This window comes from Lolium rigidum, chromosome 5 (genome assembly GCF_022539505.1).
Source record: "Lolium rigidum isolate FL_2022 chromosome 5, APGP_CSIRO_Lrig_0.1, whole genome shotgun sequence".
NCBI classification, from domain to species: Eukaryota; Viridiplantae; Streptophyta; class Magnoliopsida; order Poales; family Poaceae; genus Lolium; species Lolium rigidum.
In genome coordinates this window covers 60528786-60545090 of record NC_061512.1, presented here as the reverse complement: position 1 = coordinate 60545090, position 16305 = coordinate 60528786, and the positions used below count along the sequence as shown (strand labels likewise).

At 42.4% G+C, this 16305-nt stretch overlaps 1 protein-coding gene across 1 annotated transcript; it reads left to right on the top strand.

Moving 5' to 3' along the window:
• The first annotated feature begins 10495 nt into the window (after positions 1-10495).
• Positions 10496-12520, top strand: LOC124651792 (chaperone protein ClpB-like). Its single transcript, XM_047190827.1, has 6 exons — positions 10496-10910; positions 11001-11122; positions 11256-11593; positions 11683-11947; positions 12049-12246; positions 12335-12520. Exons 1-6 carry the CDS (start codon positions 10496-10498, stop codon positions 12518-12520), a joined length of 1524 nt encoding a protein of 507 aa, XP_047046783.1.
• The last annotated feature ends 3785 nt before the right edge of the window (positions 12521-16305 follow it).

The window sequence follows — 16305 nt, the reverse complement described above, 5'->3', positions numbered from 1 at the left end:
TATAATGATATAACCTTGTTATTAATAACATCCAATGTTCATGATTATGAAACTAATCATCCATTAATCAACAAGCTAGTTTAAGAGGCATACTAGGGACTTCTTGTTGTCTACATATCACACATGTACTAATGTTTCGGTTAATACAATTATAGCATGACATATAAACATTTATCATAAACATAGAGATATAAATAATAACTACTTTTATTATTGCCTCTAGGGCATATCTCCTTCAAAATCCACCGTAAGTTCTCCTCATATAACCTTCCTCACAGTAAACAATCATTAAAAGGAAAGCTATCCTATCTTTCCAATCAACCTTTATTACTGTTTTTATTACCTCGATTCCAATCGCTGCAAACTTGGAAAGAAGGAATTAACGTTGCCAAATATTTTAGCTACAAACTTAGAAACAAGGAATTAACGTACCAAAATCTCTATCTCTACTTACTTAAAAAGGATGGGAGTGTTCCGTCGTCAATTTGTCGACCATCATCCATCGTCGCTACGTCGAGCGATGCCTCCGATCGCTTCTTCCATCCCGCACGCGCTCCATGTTCAGTGCCCCACGCTAGCAAGCTCTGAACGCGGACGTCCAATGCAGAAGACAAGTAGGAGTATGCTATTTCCGAAGTTGACTTGAATGTTGCCATGTGCTCTGGAGAATTCAGGTCCTCGAAGTAACCGTATAGAATTCAGCATGTAGATGGCTGTTATTCTTTCTGTGGTCTCTATACATGTATTTCTGCTAAGCAACAACGGGGAGCATAACTGATTTTTTTATCAAAACAACATTCTCCTATTTTGGTGTTCAATCAACTGAATATTTTTTCCATTCGTACATTTAGGATGTTGGTAAGTAAAACATATTGAATCTGTATACTGGCTATGGCGCACTTGTGTTAGAACTTAGTTTGACTTTTTCCCCTTAGAAACATGTTTATATTGTATGCTCATGGTCAGGTTCCATTAGGTCCGTTCTTTGCCACACAAAAAGTTTATAAAGTGCATCCTAGACCATCTAAATGCAGGCCTCTGCTGTGATTAGATGGTCACAAGTTATTTGAATTCTTCTTCTTTGTGCAAATGTAAAGTTTGTAAATTTAGGTCTCTGCCGTGATTAGTTCCGATTACTAGAAGTCAGAACACTCGTTTTAAGTCATGGAGACTTATGCAGGAATTATGTTATGGTAAACCTACATAATTCACACACTAACATTGTGCTGACACACGGCCTTATTGCAGCTTGAGTGAAAAGATCGGTGGTCCACCCTACTGCTACATATGTACTCCAGGTTTTGTTCGGCTGCACTAAAATAACTCCTAGGAATTATCTGAATGGTTGAACCTTTGTCAGATTTTCACTGCAAATGTCGTAGTATCCAAGCAATTGTTCGAAAGAAATATTTTTGTAAGAAGAATTTTGAAGAACATTGATTTAATAATTATCTTCATTATCTATTTTGTAAGTATTTCATATTTTTTTAATAATTTCATTATGTCTTACCACTTTTACAGAGAGCTAACTATTGTTACACAATAAGCGGTAGTCAAACTTGATGTCGATACCCACTCCAAAGTTGTATGTCTCAGTTTTTGTAGTGATTTATGCTTATATTTATATTTTTAGTATAGGTGATTATTTTCGAGGAATAATGGAACAGGCTCGGTTGATGTGATCGTCAGAAATAAAGATCATTATATGGGGTCATCAATGATTGTCTTCCCTGCAGTTACAGACCCTCCAACACTTGAAGCCTTAGCGTTTAGGAAGGACCATGCACTTGTGGATGATATGTCCATTGGCAAAGTTCAGATAGAGAGTGAGTGTAAGCAAGTTATCAATGACATTGCCGAGGCTGCTGATGGATCCTATGCCCCGATCATCAAGGAAATTGGTATGCGCTGAAGGGATTTTCGTCCATGAAGGAAGGCAGCCCAAACAAGTTAATTGTTGTTTTATAACACTTAGAGGTAATTTTTTGATCCAGTCATGCACAAATATATTACTATGCTTACATGTCCGTTTTTTCAGGGCAAGCTTGTTTCCACTGATAGAAAAGGATACGCATTTTCAGTGATGTAATTTTAGATGATCTTAGTGTGATTTTTTCTAGATCATAGAGGAGAAGATGGTCACATGTCAAAGTTAGTGTAGAGCAAGGATGAAAGGAGTGTAAGAATACACTTTGTTTTGTTCCATGGTGTATGATGGAGAAGACACACCTAACAAAGTGAAAAATGAAAGTTGTGTTTGGATATGATTGGTAGAGAGTCTATTGCATCGGTAAAAAAAAATCAAAGATGCACATTCTCCGTAGCAAAGCACATGCACTTGTCAAGGTCTCAGTATATCCAGTTCTAATGGCAAACTTAATATGGATGTATTTTGTTTTCTGTGATTCGTTGGCCATTTCACTTCGGGAGATGCCTTTGGAAGAGATGGTTCTCTCTTGGATGTTCATGTCTATTATCTTTACATGCATGAGAAGTTGAAAAAATTGATGAGCCGTAGCAACGCACGGACATTCAACTAGTCTTTACTATTAAATGCGAGTTGGTCGTTTGACACTCAACGCGTTTGATGGTCGTCATTGGAAGCATCCCGTCCGTCCAATCTTTCACTGGTGGATCTTGTACCTACGTTTCGACTTGTAATAATTACTGCTTAGTGCCACCGCTGGTTCCACCCACCAATAAGGTATGATCTAAAGAAAGCCACGGCAGAAATCCAAAAAATCAGGGATTTGATAATGGACAAATTAATTAGACGCGAAGTTACATATGGCCAATTAATTATCCTTGTCTACACAAGCTGCCCTCATGCAACGAAAACTGCTGCGGAGAAAGATTCGGGAATTAGATCAGGTCCCTAGCGAGGAAAAATCGGGAAACAAATTCCCTTTCATGTTATGGCATGCCCATGATAGGAAATAAATACAGGACACGATGAATCCAGAAAAAAAGAGGGTACAATCTTCCTGATTGTACGCCACCTGCGGGAGTTCTCAAAGAGCACGCAAGACGGCCCCTGTACTCGTTGTTGCACGGCAAGGGCGGGCGAGACGCGATCGTTCGCGTCGGCGAGGTTGCGGCGGCTCAACTTCTGAAGACGGCGGGATGCACACCATTTCGCCAATGAGACGACCTTCCTCGACTACCTCAAGTTCCATGCAGCTCAAGTTTGTGACGACGCGACCTGAGGTAATCCAATCCAATCCATCCGTCTCGTGCTCACCATGATTGACTGACAAATTCTTCCTCCATCATGTTCGATTTGGTCTAGCCCCTGCCCGATTGTTAGCAGACAATCAAATCAAATCTCCTTGTCTTGTTTCCTAAATCCTAAAGCAATCGAATCAAATATTTTATTTCCTTGTATATCAAAGTCAGGCCGATCCGTGGTGTCGTAAATAAAGCATTTGGTAGGTCAAAAAAAATCGTGTTACGTTAAGCAAAATCGGAGATCCTCTCCGTCCGTATAAAACCTAGATCCAAGCTGTTCGTATGCGAGGAGGGCGGCCGAACGGAGAATGACAAGTCCCTTGGTTGGCTTGAAGGGGAGGTGCTGGTGCGGGCCGACTTGGCGCGAGGCGGAGCCATGGGCGGAGGAGGCGCCCCAGACTGCGCTCTGATGCTGGTCGACCTGCTGGTCCATCCGGCGTGTGTCCATCTCCCTGGCGCCGATGACTTCACAGAGAACGACACCGACGGGCGACGGCCCATGTCTCCGCGCCACGGATGCCCACAAGATGGCGATTAGATGGCTGAGGATTGCGCCACGTTGGTCGGTCGCGCCCGCCAGGATGCGTCCGCCACAACGACGACATGATCCGTAGCATGTCTTCTTTCAGCGCGATTTCATCGATCACTACTTGTTGGTACGTTTCCTGGTTCTTGGTCTCTCTAAGAAGATCTTGTGTGCTTTTCTTGGAGTATGATTCAGTCGTCAATTTTATAGTATGAACTCTGCCATGCGGTGACGCTGGTCCTGTCGAGATGTGTATGTGTGGAGGAAGTAGTCTGACCGTGCAAGTCGTTTGATCGAAAAAATGGTCGAGATTATCGTGGACACATCGAGAGAACTGCGAACTCCACGAGATATGTTTGCCTGTTGATATTTCTTCGTTAGCAGTGGTCACAAATGAGAGACACGATACACGATGAAGTATGCTTGCGCTGATATTACACAGTATGAGAATTTTAGATTTCATTAATTAAGCAGTACATACCTATGTATGCCCTGTTGATGGTTTCGTTGGTTGATGTGTATGGTTTTGTAAGTATTATACCGGGAGGGTGAGCGGATTGATACTTCAAGAAGAGGACTAGAGCTTTATTATTATCAGCTGCGAAATTCTGCTTCAGTCGAAATTTATTTTCAAGAATGGATTGAATTGGATTTCTAACTGATTGCTGAAAAATTTGCTACCTCAATAGCTTTTGAACCGGTTAATTTGGTTTGTGTAGTGCGCTAGGCACACTACATGGGGGAACATGGTATCATTATCAGCGTACACCATTGCTCTATTAGTGAACTCTTGATGTTCCTGCACTCTGACCCGTGTTCAAACAAGAGGAAAGGGACTCTAGAATAGCTATGTTCGATTGTTCCTTATGGACATTGATCACATAATTTAAAATATTTTTTAATTGCAGTATAATCTTCTCGTGTGATGGCATGCTGAGTTGCATATACATTTTTTTTGTATTTTTATAAATTGGAAATAAGTGGAAAGCTAAAAAAAATATTTGAAATATGTATCCTTTGTTGTATTTTTATTTACAGAGAATCCCTTCCTACTCCGCTCCATCCAAGGATAAAAAACTCGACGGATCAACTCGATCCTCAATGATTGGTGTCGGCGAGCCAAGAGATCTGGACCTACGGGATCCGGCTACCGTGCATGCGTAAGTTTGCTGCCATGACGATGATGGCAACACGTGGCTATGAAGATGCTCGATCTCGCGCCGCACGACATGCCCACCATCGACCACCGCGTCATGCTAAACATCGAGGGGTGCTCTTGCGCCGTGGAACGGAGAATGCATTGGGTTCAAACGCTAGAGAACATGTTGGCCGTCGAGGTGGAGGTGAAACTGGAAAAAAAACTGGAATAATTTGTTTCGTAGGAAACTCGGCTGAAATTTTAACTATATTTTAAGTTTATACGTGTTACATGTGCATCTATAAAAATGTAGGTACCCGTAGCAACGCACGGGCATTCAACTAGTAGTGTAGAAATGGGAGTTGGTCGTTTGACACTCAACGCACTTTGGTGGTCGTCATTAAAGACATCTCGACCGTCCAATCTAATGTATGCCTCCCCGCTCAAATTTCATTCGTCGGATCCTTTTTCACCTAAAGTTGCCACTTTTTGTCGCCGCTAATCACGGAATCCATTCATACTATTCCATATGTATGCGGCATCACCCTAAATCGCTCTGCCGCCTCGCCACTCCAGCTCACGATGCGCAGCTTCCAACATCGCCCGCCGCCGCAGGTGAAGACAAGGTGCGATGCCCGGAAGAAACTTGGGAGAAGCGTGAGTGTGGTGGCCGGAAGAACTCCTGGGCGAAGCCGAGGCGCGGCGCCGATCTTGTACTGGACGGAGCTAGGGTGTGGCGTCGCGTGAGGTTCAGAGTGGATCCGGGTGTGTCGTACGGATCTCCTGCACAGAGTACGTCGTACGACAAGGGCGATCGCATCGCCGCTGCAAGATGCCGCCTGGACAAGGGACTGACCGCTGATAGACTGTACCGTTTGATTCACCAGAGCGTACTTAATCAGAGGTGAGGGGCTTGTTCAAATCTTACATGAAAATTCAAGATGCTAGGTAGAAAAGCAACCCGGCTGCTTTTCTTGATGCGGTGTCGTTGTCTTTTGACCTTCTGTTTGGCAAAGCTGTGATTCTTGATGTGGTTGTACACAACTGCTGTCATTGTTTGTATTGTATTCAGAAACTTTTATTTTGTGACTTAATTGTTTGTATTGTACTAACGCAGAAAAATTAATACAATTTTCTTTGTTACCCGGATACAGATCTATTTTACTTGTTCAATGTGAGAGATTGATCTTGGCCGATGTTCTATAGCAAGGCCAGCAAGATGGCCTAGCCGCATGTGATGGAGATGGGACAGGACACAGGAACACCACAGACTGCACACAAAAAACCTTCTAGCGCCTGCTATATAACTTCATGTTGCATACTCATTCTAATATTAATCTGTCTCATTGTTTTTGCAATACTTTTAGTTCTATTTGTGGTTAAAAGGTAAATTTTGCTGATCTAACAAGAACCCTTGTGGTTAGAACCATGAGGTGTTTGCGAAAGATAGCTGTCTTTCAATTGTACTAACACGTGTTTCTGCAAATCAGATCCATATCTTGGTTCTAAGAGTGTCGGATGTGATGCACCGATTCCAGATCAATAAAATTAAGGAGTTAATCTGTGAGCAACAATGTGAGCTGGATCAATCTTGATGGGAAGAAGTTCAACAGAGGTAATTCTCTCATTTAATGACGTATTTAAGTTCTACCATGCCACGTTTTACTCTGCCAAATGGTGTCCCTCATGTATCTCTCTTGGAATGCTATTAGCAATAACTTAGTACTACAATTTGGTAATGCTCACATCATAGCTATACTTGCGCAATTAATCGCATTGAGTGTAAACGCGAGCAGTTTTATATTTACATGCAATAAGATGTCTACCCATTGAGTACTGGATGAAAAATTCACCATGGTTTTAGCTCTTAAGCTGAATCTGAATGGAACTCTAGACACTGGAAACTAGACACATGTAACGTGACTTGATTCTTTTTTGCAATTAGTTCATGAAATAAGTGGGCAACTGAATGATGATAATGTGGCTCATAAAGTGTTGTAGTTTACTAAATGTTGTTCATGATTCACATGGACCTGTGTTCATGGAGACAAATGTTTAGGGGCTGAAACTTTGTGCAACCTTTAGATTATTTATATTTCATTTGGTTATTTTTTGTATTCATAAAATTTTTCAGATCACTTATGAGATGTGAAGTGATAAATATCAACTTACAATGAAGATTTTTGCATAACAAAATTATTCTCAGCTCCATGCCAGACTTGGTGAGGAACGAATGGAAATGTGCTAGCTCACTGAATAGCCAAAGTAAATTTCAAATTGGTGGTCTTCAGTAATTAACATAGTTCTAGATTAGTGCTACTACTATTAAATTCCTAGCATTTAATTTGGTTTGCAGTTCTGTCCTGAGCACTACCATATATATACCCACGTATGTCTTTTTTTAAAAAAAATTACCATCTTTGCGGTTCAGAAAATTCGAGATGACGCCTACGCATTAGCACCTCTTTTTTTCTTGGTAGCTCCACATCCAGTTTATCAGGAAATACCCTGAGTAGTAATGTTGCTATATGTATAAATGTTGTTCTAAATAATGCACTGTTTGTTTCAGACATGTAGACATGAAAGGTTTCAAAAAAAATTGCAAGAAGAAGTGTTGTTGGATTAGTGAAAAGTATCCCAGAGAATATTTACATGCATTATGTGTATATGTGCGGATTGGAAAGAAAATTGAGGGGATTCCTATGAATATTTACATGTATTATGTGTACATTACTTATTACACTAGAACTGAGCGGTGTTTATCTCACTGATTGATTGTTGAAGGATCGATAGCATCATTTACAGATGGTAATGCAACGCGTGTTTGCTATCTTTGCAAACCCAGCAGCAGTTCTGACTGGATACTGTACTAATCGGCCAGGAGTATCAGCTTGTACAGGTACAATTTAAGCAAGGTACTAAGTGGCTTGACTGCTTTGATTTGGCATAATGTACACATGTATGGAAATATGCAACCTAGCTTAGGATTGTATGTTTGATAGATTATCAGAATTAGAATTCGCACCTCACGCAAAACATATATGTTTCTGCAATACTTTTTTGTGGTGCGGTTTCTGAACAAGCTTATAAATGTGCGTATGGAAATCTATATTACATAGTTTCTGTTCTTTTTCTAAAGTGGGTTATATATCCACATTGTGCTTTCAGATTTTACCACACACGAGGAACTTTGATTACTTCTCGGGAGTCACTCATTGATTCATGTTATCACAAATTGTCATTATCATGCATGGTGTTTGCTCGGTTACAGCATTCGGTGAGACATCGCCATCATCATCTCTAGGTATGAAAAGCATGGTCCAGAGCCTTCGCCGAGCTCTAAGCTAGAGGCGTACGCAGTTTCATCGAGACAGGACATGTTGCCAGTTGGTCTTTGCCTCGCTGGTGATCATCCGACTATGGGCATCCTTTCTACCGTCACATATCTGAATATATTTAACAATTTCTTCTGACTACTTTTACATTCAGCTGATTGGAGATTTGGACTCCAATCTGCTAGCTCGTACAAATCTTGATCTTCTCGTCACTGCCTCAAGAAGTTGTAACATGTGTCTATAGTAGGGCAACAACAGCCGAAAGAGATGCTCAACTTGCTTGATAAGGAGATAAGTTTGCTTTTGATTATTCTATTTTTTATTTGTTATATGTGAATTCTCATTGAGGCTTTGCATTCCATATATCTCCATGCTATTATGGAAGCAAATATCAGATGTTAAAAATGCGACAAGGTTGAAAAAGTCATATGTTGGAAACTTAGTGAAGTAACATAAGATAAAATTTGACATTATAATTTATCAGAAATTATAGGAAGAAAAAGCAGACGAGGGAACAAATTGAGATGTCGGATATTTGGTTACATAGAAAATCAAGTCATCTCTCAGAAAGTTAACCTGAAGGGAGAACAATCTATATGTCTTCAGAAATAAAGCAGAAGAAACTGCATGCACTTTGGTCCCTCGGGACCACAAATTTCACGTGACATGGAGATAATATAGTGGCTGCTTGATGCGAACATTATATTTTTTTGAACCGTTGTATTATCTCCATGTTATGTGCAATTCTCCATAACTGAAATCCAACTTGTTGGGCTTACTCATGCTAGATCAATTATCGTATGGAGGCTGCTATGGTTCTATCTCTGCATGCAAAGGCAGGAAGGATTCAGTTGTGCACATAGTGACAGTTTTATGCGATGATTTGTGATGTTAGGTACTATGACTTAATTTGCTCGTCATGGACCATTTTGTATAAAACAGACATGGCTTTTGAGGATTGGCTGTTTATCATAACAACCGTTTGTATGCTACATTTCTATGTGGGGGATACTCTCTCTTTAAGCACCTCCATCTCTGAGGTTAGCTTCTCTACTGGATTGTCCGAGATTTGTTTAAATTTAGATATCTAGACACTAAATAGTATCTAGATACATCTAAATTTTAACAAATCTCATACAAAATTCGTGGGACGAAGGGAGTATTTGGCTTGGCACTTGGACAGAGTATGGCATCTAGCTTCTGCAGAGCCTTTTATTGTTAGCCGGTGTTCTGTCAATCCCTATTCTATTCTATATGCTTCTGAACCACCAAAAAAAATTCATAAACGCACGGGTAGAGAAATATCCGGTGGAGCAGAGGAAGGGGGTAGAGCATTCGGAGAGAGGAATGGAAAGTGAAAATTAGATTGTGAAGCATAGTATAGTTAAAATCAGAACAAGGTGTGAATGAATAAATAGTTGAGCTTCCATAACATATATTTACCACAGGAGGCACATTATGGCACAAAAAAAATGTCGAGAGGCGAAGTGACAAACAAGGGAAGTACCCTCGGAAAAACCAACAAGGTAAGCTATCAATGCAATGTAAACCATGATGGATTCAATAGTCTAGGAGAGATAAACTAAACATGTACCGATTCCCTTAAAAGAGTAATCACTGACCCAATAATTATATTATCATGGCAATATATATTGCCTTCCATGGCATGTTATATTTTTCCGTAGCAACGCACGGACACTCAACTAGTTTTTGTAGTTTCCGAGTTCCGAGTGGGCAACAAAGGGCGAACCGTTGCTGGCCTTGATGAGAGAACCCAGACCGGTTTCGGAGCGAGGGTCGTCGGGTGCACATACATACGGTGCAATATACCGTACCACGAAAGCGATCTCCAAAAAATAATCTTCCTGCAAGTCGTGGTCGTCTTCTTCTTCGAATATGTCGCGGCTCCTGCAGCACGTTGGGTTATCGAAAGACACGGCGCACATAACCCTGCTCGGAATATCGGCCGCTGTTTTGGCAATGGCAGCGTGGAGGCTATACAAGCAAGAGGTGACGTCTCTTGTCTCCAGGCCGGCCCTCCTCAAGACCCTGGACGCCGGCAAGCTCGACCCGGTCATCGGCCGCGACGACGAGATCGACCGCGTCATCTGCATCCTCTGCCGCCGGACCAAGAACTGCGCCGCGCTCGTCGGGGCCGCGGGCGTCGGCAAGACGGCCATCGCCGAGGGCCTCGCCCTGCGCATCGCTGCCGGGGACGTCCCGGACGCGCTGGCGGGGGCGCGCGTCGCCGAGCTCGACGTCGGGGCCATGGTCGCGGGCACCCGGTGGCGCGGCATGTTCGAGCAGCGCCTCAAGGACGCCATCGCGCAGGCGGAGGACTCGGACGGGAAGCTCATACTATTCATAGACGAGATGCACATGATCGTCGGCGCCGGCGACCGTGGGGGCACCGGCGACGCCGCCAACATCCTCAAGCCGGCCTTGGCCCGTGGTCGCATCCGCTGCGTAGGCGCCACCACCTCCCAGGAGTACCGCAAGCACATCGAGAAAGATTCCGCGCTCGAGCGCCGGTTCCAAAAGGTTGACGTCCAGGAGCCCAGCGTGGAAGCCACCATTGCCATCCTCCAGGGGCTCAAGAAGCGGTACCAGAAGCACCATGGCTTGACAATCGACGACGATGCTCTAGTTGCTGCTGTACGCCTCGCTGACCGTTACATTACAGGTACGTATATATGTTCCTCAAGTCATCAATCAAAGAGTTAGTTCAATTTACTAGTCTCGTGCATGTTGATGGATTCTTTGTTCATGTCAGGTCGCCAGTTTCCTGACAAAGCAATCGATCTGATGGACGAGGCATGCACTGCGGTGAAGCTGCGTAAACAAAAACAAGTTGAAAACATTCAAGGTACCAGCACTGTAAATGAACCCAAGGAGGTTCTTACTGTTGGTCCAGGCCATGTCGCACAGGTAAATTAACCTCCCTAACCATATCTGCGTAAGTAGTTTAAATAATTTCCACTGCTCCAATGTGATATTCATGTCATGTTCCAATGTTTCTGATCACAAGGCTGTGAGCCGATGGACTAAAATTCCGATCACCACATTTGATCAAGAGGGGGAGAAGCTGATCAACCTGGCACAGAAGTTGCATGAGCGAGTTGTTGGTCAGAACGAAGCGGTCAATTTGGTTGCACAGGAAGTGCTACGTTCTAGGGCTGGCTTTGGTCAATCTGGCCAACCAGTTGGCTCTTTCCTCTTTTTGGGTCCGACGGGTGTTGGAAAGACAGAGCTCGCTAAATCACTTGCCGAGAAGCTATTTGACAACGAGAAGGCGTTGATTCGCTTAGACATGTCTGAATATGCTGACAGTGGATCAGTGTTGCGTCTCATAGGAGGACCTCGAAGGTTTGACTTTCACACTTTTTGCACTCCTACTCCTTTCCGACACTTCATTATCGCATGTCTCACAATTTTACTTATTTGAATTTCCGAAGCTATGAACAAGGAGAACTCACAGAGACAGTCAGGAGCCAACCATTTAGCGTTATTCTTTTTGACGAGGTGGATAAGGCAAATCCCTCGATAGTTAAGATTCTCATTCAACTCCTCGGGGATGGTATGTTGACTGATGGCAAAGGACGGGCAATAGACTTCAAGAATACTATTATCATTATGACCTCAAATCTAGGAGCAGATAACCTATCGACTAGAATGGCCGGAGAAAACATGGAAACAAAGCGAGATATTCTCATGAAAAAGGTACGTACGTGAAAACTCCCAAACGATCATGCAGCCACCGATTGTCATGGTGAAGTAATCAATGTGCAGCCACCGATTGTCATTTATGCTTGTTCATGCAGGTCGAGGAATGCTTCAAGCATGAACTTATCAACAAGCTAAGTGACATTGTGATGTTTGAGCCGCTTTCACATGACGAACTGAGGGAGATCGTGAGAATCCAGATGAAGGGTGTCATTGCCACGGTAGCTGACAAGGGCGTCTCCCTGTTTGCAAGTGACGCCGCCTTGGACATCATTTGCTCAAAGTCACATAATGATGTAAGTATACGTTATTTGAACAAACCAAATACTTATTTGTGTAGTTGTTTGTATATCATGGTAACGATGTATCAATGGGCTCTTGCAGCTGTATGGCGCGAGGCCAATTAAAAGATGGATGAAGAAAAATGTGACGACAGTTCTTGCGGACATGCTGGTCAATGGAGAAGCCTGTCGAGGCTCGACCATTTCCATCGATGCTGCTGACGATAAAAGAGGCCTCAAGTACCAAGTGACGACGAAGCAAGAGGTGACAGATCCATTAGGCCTATAAATAAATAGGTGTCAGATCCATGAGACCAGCTATGAGTTCTGAGATTAAGAAGATGCGTAGGCATGTACATAGCGTTAGCTGAAAAACAGTCCCCTTTATTTTGGAGTATTACTGTATTACTATTGGTCTATGTCTCTCTACATTTGTATTATTATAACACAAGTTAGATGTGCTATATATTATGGCATTTTACCCCTGGTAATACAAGTTGTCGTGTGATCGTGTCTAACTCCCTTTTTGAAAGAAAGAAAGAAGCTGTCCAAATAGTCCGAATATATATGTCGTTAGTATCACTTAAATGTTTATTGCCTTCAGCGCAAGGAAAAAATTGGCCCGATGGAAGGTGCATGTTGATTGGCTAAAATGACTGCAACAAAATCACTAAATGTCTTCAACAACTGACAACTAACTTGTGCAGTAAAACTAATAAAGTTATGCAACAGTACAAATTAAATTTGCAATATATGTGCAAAAATATCCCAACTAAATTACCAGATGTGCGAAACAACAAAAAAGGCACATGTAACACTCAAAAAGCCTGTCAATAAAATGTGGACTCGTCCAACAAACATATCGAATCAATGCAACGAAAAGGAAAGAGCTATATAACATAGATTTCTTTCATAGGAACCATTGGGTTTTTTCAATGCAATAGCACCTTCTTTGGTTGTGAGAGCTGAGCCCGCAATATGAGAATTTATGTTTCCATCATGAATTTTGTTACTATTTGTAATCGGATTTCACTAGAGTTGGGAATTGGCGAATTATCAACTCAAAATGAAAAGTATCCATATCACTGAGACAAAACCATACATATTAACCACATCCAAGGTAAATGCAGCAACCCAACCATGAGTAACTGGTATGCAGCAACCCAACCATGAGTAACTGGTGCGTGGTAATGTCTCATTGTCTCCCAATACCTAGCACATACAGACATATAAGTAGTAGCATCAGCATTCTAACTGAATGTTAATTGAAACACCTAGGACTTTTTTGATACAAAAGACCAGCTGAGAACTTGTTTGCAGCCAAAAGGAAACTGAACGGCTAGACTTCCTCTTCATCTTAGCAACTCATATGGCTGGTTACAGTCACAACTTTCGGTTCACAGGTTATTTGCTGCAAGCGACCCTGAGGTAGTCGAGCCGGTACAGCTGGCTGCCCGCATGGTACGCGTAACCGACCTTCGCCCCGCCTCGGTTCCTCGTGACAGTGCAGCCATGGGGACTGAATGCGACGCTGAAGCCACTGTCGGTGAGCTGGGTCACCGAGATGATGTTCTCAGTAAGACCTGGAATGTAGCTGACGCCAGGGACGGCGAGCTGGGTGGAGCTCAGGGAACCCGTGCCGCACACCTGCAGCATCTCGCCCGTGTGTGTCCGGACTGGGCGTCCTGGGCGTGTGGCGGTGAAGTTTGTCAGGAGGTGCAGGTTGCCAGTCATGTGTTCAGCAGCATTTGAGACGATGTACCAGGGAGTTGCACTGATCACACAGGAGAAAATGTTACTCCAGCACTATTCTCCGTACACACATAAAAACTACTGGTGACAAGTTGATAGAAACCAAATGCAATGACTATTCATAGGTAACCACTAGAGTAGCATGACTGTTTTGTAACTAGCATAGCGTGCAGAGTAACTAAATCATACTGTGAACAATAAGCTCCAACCTAGCAAAGCTACAAACCGATAACTGGAAAATAACCATCTGAAGGATATTAGGGTATAACCACTTTAATATGCACCTCTAATTCTGCACTATCTGAAGGATCATATTAGGCTTACCTCCAGTAGGGAGGAACAAGGTTTACCAATACCCAAACTGGTTAATATGGACGTACTACTACAAAGGTACAAATTTCTTTTACATTTATGTTCCGAATTTTAGTTCTGAAGTGTTGCGCATCATACGTGCTGGTCATCACATCATACATGGTGCACATGGTATATGAAGAAATCATTCATCTGATTATCTATTCTACTGACCATTGCACGAACGACAAGACAAATATACAGTTTGTTGTAATTTCATTTACCCGTCCCAAGTGCCATTATTTGTAATTTTATGCAGAATCAGTTGTAAAAACGTAATCAGGTATCATGGTGAGTCTCTGGCGCTTTGCCTAACAATTGACAAGATGAGCATGAACAATACTTCACAAGAAGCTGTGCCTTAGAATGCACCCTATGAGGCAAGGAGTACCATAAGAAGAGCTCAATAAACTGTGTACTGGCCTTCGTGCTATTCTTCCATACATGCAAATTACACATTCATGGAGAAAACTTTGCACATCTAAATCAATTTACCACAACCATGATAACTTAGCATACCAGAAAAACATAGAAAAACAATAAATCATGAGGCGAGTAATTATTGTACCTAGTGATGTCGAGAAAGTCGAGCTCATACAGGCGGTCCTTACGACGACCTTTGCCAACTACCGTGCCATCAGGGCGCTCAATAGAACAGGCACCGCCTCCCATACTAACTTTAAGTTCTTGATCGCTGAAATGGGCAACCGCCACCACATTCGACGTGACCCCAGGAACATACCATACATCATCAAGCTTGATCCCATTGCAGTTCACAGATCCCCGAGCACAGACTTGCATGGGCGGCCCTGTCCCAAAGAGGGATTTGACCCAACGGTCATGCACAGGTATGAGGTCCGTCAGCAGGTTCAGATTGCCAGTTATGTGGCAGCCATTTATGCCGAGATACCAAACAGTATCAGCTACATTTGAACTGTCCTTGGCGGATGGATCATGATGGGGATCAAGGATGGAGGTAAGAGCAGCACTGTTCTTCTTCCTGAGAAATCACAAGTCGTAACACAAATAAGTAATAATGGCATACAGTGAATGTGAACCAAAGCATAGGGAACATCTTGCAAGACCTTAGATCACACCTATAATTAATGCAACAAACTTTTTAATACGCAATAGTGAGATATGTAAAAAACGGATAGTGTACATGTGGGTAGTTTGCATGTGTAAGAAAAGGCCTATGATGATTTGAGTTATTCCTAAGAGGAACACTAAGAATGCAACAACCAGCCTAATATCAACATGAAAGAGCCAAAATTCGTGATCCACGGCTACAAAAGGCAAAAAGTACACTCCAAAAAGAAAAACCTGAATGAGCTCATGTTGACTAGGCCCATGAATATACAGCCGCATAAAACCCAGAATATCAGCATTGCTCTGAGGCCCTAAGACGAGCATAGAATGCCTATGTGATGCGCGTGGCAGGTCAAAATCATAAGTAGCGATTGACTGCACCAGGCATATTTTCAATAACAACAAGTGAGTGTATTGGTTCAACATGAAAAGGTGATACCCAAGGACCCCCAATCAAACAAAATTCTTAAGTGTCTCATCAGTAAAAAGGAGTGCAATTCACCAACTGTACACAATCACCTACATTTTTTTTTCAAATTATCGCTTTAATCGTCTACAGATTACACCATTAATTTCTATTTGACACAGGATTCAGTGCTAGTATAAATCACCCCTTTCTGTGGCCATATCTAATTGCTTTTTGCACTAGTACACTCAACCTAAGACAACATCTGAGTAAGTCTGCAACCCAACAAGAACCTGAATTCCAAGGAAATTCATCAATTTTACAAAAATCCACATCATTTTTTAGTACGATCCTACGAATGTTCGACATTTCAGTTTCTGATTCAGTGCTTGTATCGGCTGCCCCTTTCTCTAACAATTTAGAAATCCAACCCTTTGCGCTAGCAGATGCGTTTCCCTGCATCCGAGTCTAGACAG

Coding starts and splice junctions, on each gene's coding strand:
- LOC124651792 (XM_047190827.1), top strand. CDS start 10,496: ATGGTCGCGGGCACCCGGTGGCGCGGCATGTTCGAGCAGCGCCTCAAG. Junction 10,911..11,000: donor CGCTGACCGTTACATTACAG/GTACGTATATAT, acceptor TGTTCATGTCAG/GTCGCCAGTTTCCTGACAAA. Junction 12,247..12,334: donor GCTCAAAGTCACATAATGAT/GTAAGTATACGT, acceptor GGGCTCTTGCAG/CTGTATGGCGCGAGGCCAAT.